At 44.4% G+C, this 5,575-nt stretch overlaps 1 protein-coding gene across 1 annotated transcript; it reads left to right on the top strand.

Moving 5' to 3' along the window:
• The first annotated feature begins 325 nt into the window (after positions 1–325).
• On the top strand, positions 326–1,387 carry LOC105180102 (uncharacterized). Its single transcript, XM_088876208.1, has one exon. The coding sequence runs from the start codon at positions 326–328 to the stop codon at positions 1,385–1,387; it is 1,062 nt and encodes a 353-aa protein (XP_088732334.1).
• Positions 1,388–5,575: the final 4,188 nt, after the last annotated feature.

Raw genomic sequence — 5,575 nt, forward strand, 5'->3', positions numbered from 1 at the left:
ATGCGTCTCCCACACATCGTGAAAAGAGACGTGAGGATAAGGGTAAGGCGCTAGTCATTTATAATACTTTTGACGCCTTATAGATGCTTGAAGATGCAGATGACGCTTCTAGGGGTCCTAAGACAAGCAGCCCCAAGTATGGTGATCCATGTTGAATATGGCAATTTGGAATGTGCATGGCCTGAACAAGAGGGACCATCAGCTTGCAGTAAAGGATCTTGTGGCTGAGTTCAAGTTACATTTCATTGGTCTCCTTGAAACTCGAGTACGAGTTAATAATGCTTCTCATATTCAGTCTTTTTTATTACCCCATTGAAAATGGTTTATGAATTATGCGTTGACGGGTAATCGTATCTGGATTCGATGGGATGACAATTTTCTTGATGTTACTGTGGTTGAGTTGAGTACACAATTTTTACACTGTCATGTCACTATCCGAGCTCTTCAGGAATCAGTTGATATTACTGTCATTTATGGGGCTACAGAGCTAGCGGACAGACGATCACTTTGGGATTCACTTAGTACAATTGCCATCCAGTGCATGGATACTCCGAGGCTAGTCGGAGGTGATTTTAATGCAGTACGTGATCTCAGTGAAGTCTGTGGAGCTTCTGGTGACATATGGCCTGCAATGGAGGAATTCAATTATTGTATCCAGAATGCCGGATTGTTACCTCTACCCATGCAAGGAGAATGGTACACGTGGCACAATTGTAGTGCAAGTCCATCGAAGCGACTTGATAGGATGCTCATTAATGATACATGGATTGCCCGGTTCCCCACTTCCACATATTTGAGCCTCACCCCACGTACCTCGGATCACTCACCACTAGTGTTATGTGGGGATAGACAGCAGCAGTTGGGAGGTATATTTCGTTTTGATAATTATCTTACCCGCTCACCAAAATTTATTCCCAGTGTGCAGAATGTTTGGAAACATGAGGTAGTTGGTGTACCGATGTGTGCGGTAACTCGGAAACTTAAAGCACTGAAACCAATTTTCCGAGAACAAAGGAGAAATAAGGGAGATTTATCGCACAATGTACAGTTGGCAAACGGATTTCTTGAGGCGGCACAAAACCTGGTTAGTGCCAACAGGCAGGAGGAAGTATTCTTATACTTGGAGCACTGTTGTCGGATGGTTTTGGCCAAAGCAGCGAAGCTCGAACAAATCATGTTACATCAGAGAGCAAAAATGGAGTGGATGAAAGATGGTGAACAATGCTCTAAGGTGTTTTTTCGCAAGATTGCACAGAGACGGGTAGCAAGGAGAATTTTGCAAATTAATGATGAGCACGGGATCACTCACACAGAGCAGGGGCTGTTGTCAATGAATTTGTATCTTATTACAGTGTCCTTTTGGGAGGACAAAGAAGACGGGACGTGATTGATATTCAGTTCCTTAGACCGTGGGCTAGACATCTGGTGACTGAAGATGAAACCAATTCTCTGTTATCACCATTCACCCCCTCGGATGTCAAAGAGGCAGTGTTCGATATTGCAGAGGATAAGGCACCGGGTCCTGATGGGTACTCGTCAGGCTTCTTCAAAGCTGCCTGGCCGATTGTGGGAGGCAAGGTTACGAGGGCGGTGTTGGATTTCTTCAATACCGGGAGGCTCTTAAAACAAATCAATACCACATTCTTAGCGCTTATCCCGAGGGTACACTCCCCTATGTCTGTTGGTGATTTTCGACCTATTTCTTGTTGCAATGTCCTCTACAAGATTATTGCCAAACTTATTGTCCTGGCAGAAGTATCGGAGACAATATCATGCTAGCTCAGGAACTTTTCTCGGGATACAATCAGTCACGCCTACCTCCCAGATGCGCGTTAAAAGTTGACATTAGAAAGGCGTATGACTCAATTGAATGGGACTTCCTAGTTGCAGTTTTGGAACTTTTTGGGTTTCCACCAACATTCATCAGGTGGATTGAGGAATGTGTCACTACACCATCCTTCTCAGTGGGATTGAATGGAAAGCCACATGGATTCTTTTCGGGTGCAAGAGGACTTCGACAGGGTGATCCTCTATCGCCGTACCTCTTTGTCCTAGTCTTGGAGGTGTTACACTTGGAATACCTACAGATGATGGACCAGGATGGGCTCTTTTCTTTTCATTAGAAGTGTGATTCAGCTCGGATTTTTCAGCTGGGATTTGCTGATGACATGTTGTTATTCTGCCGTGCGGATATAGACTCTATTGAGGTCCTTAAGAGAGGGCTGGATCGATTTGCCGTTTGGTCGGGCCTCCGACTGAACGTACAAAAAAGTCATCTTATTATTTCACGGTCAGCACAGGGTTTACGTGAGGAGATGCTGGAAGCACTTGGATTTCAGGAGGGACTCCTGCCACTGAGGTATTTAGGTCTACCTCTATTATCCTCCAGATTAACTATTGCTGATTGTCAACCATTATTGGCGAAAATCGATAAACGTATTGCTGGTTGGGAGGGAATGACACTTTCATATGCCGGTAGGGTACAAATTATTAAATCTGTACTCATGTCGTTGAGCTTATATTGGACTTTAGCGTTCATTTTACCAAAGAGAATTACGAACGAAATTGAGAAGAGACTGCGAAACTTCTTATGGAAGGGCTCAACAAATAGTGGCTATGCTAAGGTAGCATCGAAAGAATTGTGTAGGCCGGTGGACGAGGGAGGTCTTGGGTTCAAGGACATTACTACCTTGAATCGAGCCTTAATGACTAAGAAACTCTGTGATATCATTCAGTGTGATCGAACCTCTATTTGGGTTGAATGGCTATACCATGACCAGTTACGAGACACTTCCATATGGACAATCCGAGATCATGGAAGTTCATGGAGTTGGAGGAAACTCCTACGTCTACGGATTTTTCTCCGCCCTATGGTGGACAACCAAATCGGAGATGGGCGGAAGTTTCACCTTTGGCAGGACCCGTGGCATTACCTCGGACCTTTTATTGAGACATTTCCACGTGGATCGAGGCTCCTTGGACTTGAGAAGTCAGCAAAACTCAGCACGGTGATTAGTGGAGGAGAATGGCAGTGGCCGCTTATCATGGATTTCGAGTGCTTGGAGATCATACATGTATTACCCACAATCCGTGGAGAAAATGACTGGATCTTATGGAGATTTGATCAGGGTCGACCCACAACACAGTCTCTCTACAGTTTATTTGATCCCCCAGGACCGAAAGTAGGTTGGGCTCGCTACTTTCGGGCTCGCTAAAGATTCCACGTCACTTATTCATCCTATGGCTTGCTATTCTTGGCAAGCTGCCTACGACAGACAAACCATGATTATCTCACATTGGCGATTGCATACTTTATAACGAGGGGGCAACAGAGACACATTCACACCTTTTCTTCCAATTCAGATTTAGCCGACAGTGTCTCACAGCAATCCGGAGAAAGGTACGATTTCATTGGCCCAATAGAGACTGGGCGAATGACATTGAATGGGCTTCTCACAAATGGAGGGGTAAGCACATCGTTAACATAGCTTATCGAGCACTACTAGCATCATCTGTTTACCACATTTGGAGGGAGAGAAACATAAGACGTTTTGAGCAAAGAGAGAGGACTCCGAGCACCATGGTGTTATTGATAGTTGATGATGTCAGGCAGAATCATTAGTATTTCATTAGCTAGTTCTGTCAGTACACGAGCTTTGTATAGACTATGGCGTATCCCTTGGCCTATCGAGGGAGAAACCACCAGATGATCACTTTGTTGTATTGTACCATTTTTTACTTAATGAAAAGTACATTTACCAAAAAACAATTTGCTAAGCGTAATAATAACTAGAATATAGTGGAAAAGGGAAACAAACTGGCTTTAATAAAACCATGCAAAACAGCTAAATTTTGTACGTTTTGAGAATTCCATGAAACTTGACCCAAACGTTGTTTTAGACCCATGCATTTGTGTAGTAAATTTGTTAAACGTAATAATAACTTTTTTTTTTGGGTAAGTGTAATTTTCATTAAGAAGAAAGTATAGTACAACAGTGTCCCTCATTAGGCGCTTCCCTCGACTGGCCAATGGATACGCCACAGTCTATACAAGGCACATGCCAAACTTATTGTCCAAAAAATTGAGTGTGATATTGGACAAGATTATCAGCCCCTGCCAGGCAGCGTTTGTCCCTGGCCGGAGCATAGGGGATAATGTTATGTTAGCACAGGAACTCTTCACTGGTTACAATCAGGCCCGACTCCCACCGAGATGTGCTTTGAAAGTTGACATTCGGAAGGCGTATGACACTGTCGAATGGGATTTCCTGCTATCGGTGCTTCAGCTTTTCGGTTTCCCAGAGACTTTCAGTTGATGGGTTGAGGAGTGTATCAGTTCACCTTCCTTTTCGGTGGGGATGAACGGAAAGCCACATGGATATTTTGCGGGTGCCAGAGGGCTTTGACAGGGCGACCCCTTATCACCATATCTCTTCGTCCTTGTGATGGAGGTTCTACATGTGGGAATACTACAGCTGATCGAGCAGGACATGAACTTCGCATTCCATTGGAAGTGTGACGATTTTAGAATCTTCCAACTGGGATTTGCTGATGACTTTTTTTTTTTGGGTAAATGTAAATTTCATTAATAAAGAGTAATGGTACAGTACAACATGGGATTATCAACTGGTTTCTCCCTCTACCCAAGGGATACGCCATAATCTACACAATGCTCGTGTACTGACTGACGATGCTAAATCAATGCTAAGAATCCTCTGTCTGACGTCATTGATGATTAGTATGCTCAATGTGGCCGGTGTCCGCTCAGTATGATCAAATCTCCTCAAGTTCCTCTCCTTCCATATGTGGTAAACACACGCTGCCAGTAGTGTACGGTAAGCTCTATTAATAATGTGCTTACCTCTCCATTTCCGTGTCGCCCATTCAATATCTGTTGCCCAATCTCTATTGGGCCAGTGAAAACGAATCCTTCTACGAATCTCATAAAGGCACTGACGACTAAATCTGCATCGGAAGAATAAATGTGGATGAGATTCCGTAGCTCCCTCATCGCACAGTATGCACACCCCCAGGTGAGATAGCCATGATTTGTCTGTGGTAGGAAGTTTGCCAAGGATTGCTAGCCATAAGATGAACGAATGGCGAGGAATCTTCAAGGAGCCCAAAAGTAGTGAAGACCATCCTACTTTCGGCTCGGGGTGAGTGAATAATTGGTAGAGGGCCTGAGTAGTAGGTTGCCCTTCGTCACATCTCCACACCACCCGATCCTCTCCTCCGAAAATAAGCGGTAGGTTATGTGTGATTTCCAAACATTCAAAGTCAGTGATGGTAGGCCATTGCCATTCTCCTGCTGAAATCACCAAGCTGAGTTTTGCTGATTCTTCAAGTCTAAGATGGCGGGGACCTTTAGGGAATCGCTCGATAAGTGGACCCAAGTGATGCCACGGGTCCTGCCAAACAAAGAATCTGTCTCCATTTCCAATCTGGTAATCCACGATAGCGCGAAGGAAAGGACGTAGCCTGAGTATTTTTCGCCATCCCCAAGAACCTCCATGTTCACGGATAGTCCAAATCGATCTCTCACGTAATCGGTCTTGGTAGAGCCACTGAACCC

Source organism: Sesamum indicum, linkage group LG12 (assembly GCF_026168435.1).
Source record: "Sesamum indicum cultivar Baizhima isolate 11 linkage group LG12, ASM2616843v1, whole genome shotgun sequence".
NCBI lineage: Eukaryota > Viridiplantae > Streptophyta > Magnoliopsida > Lamiales > Pedaliaceae > Sesamum > Sesamum indicum.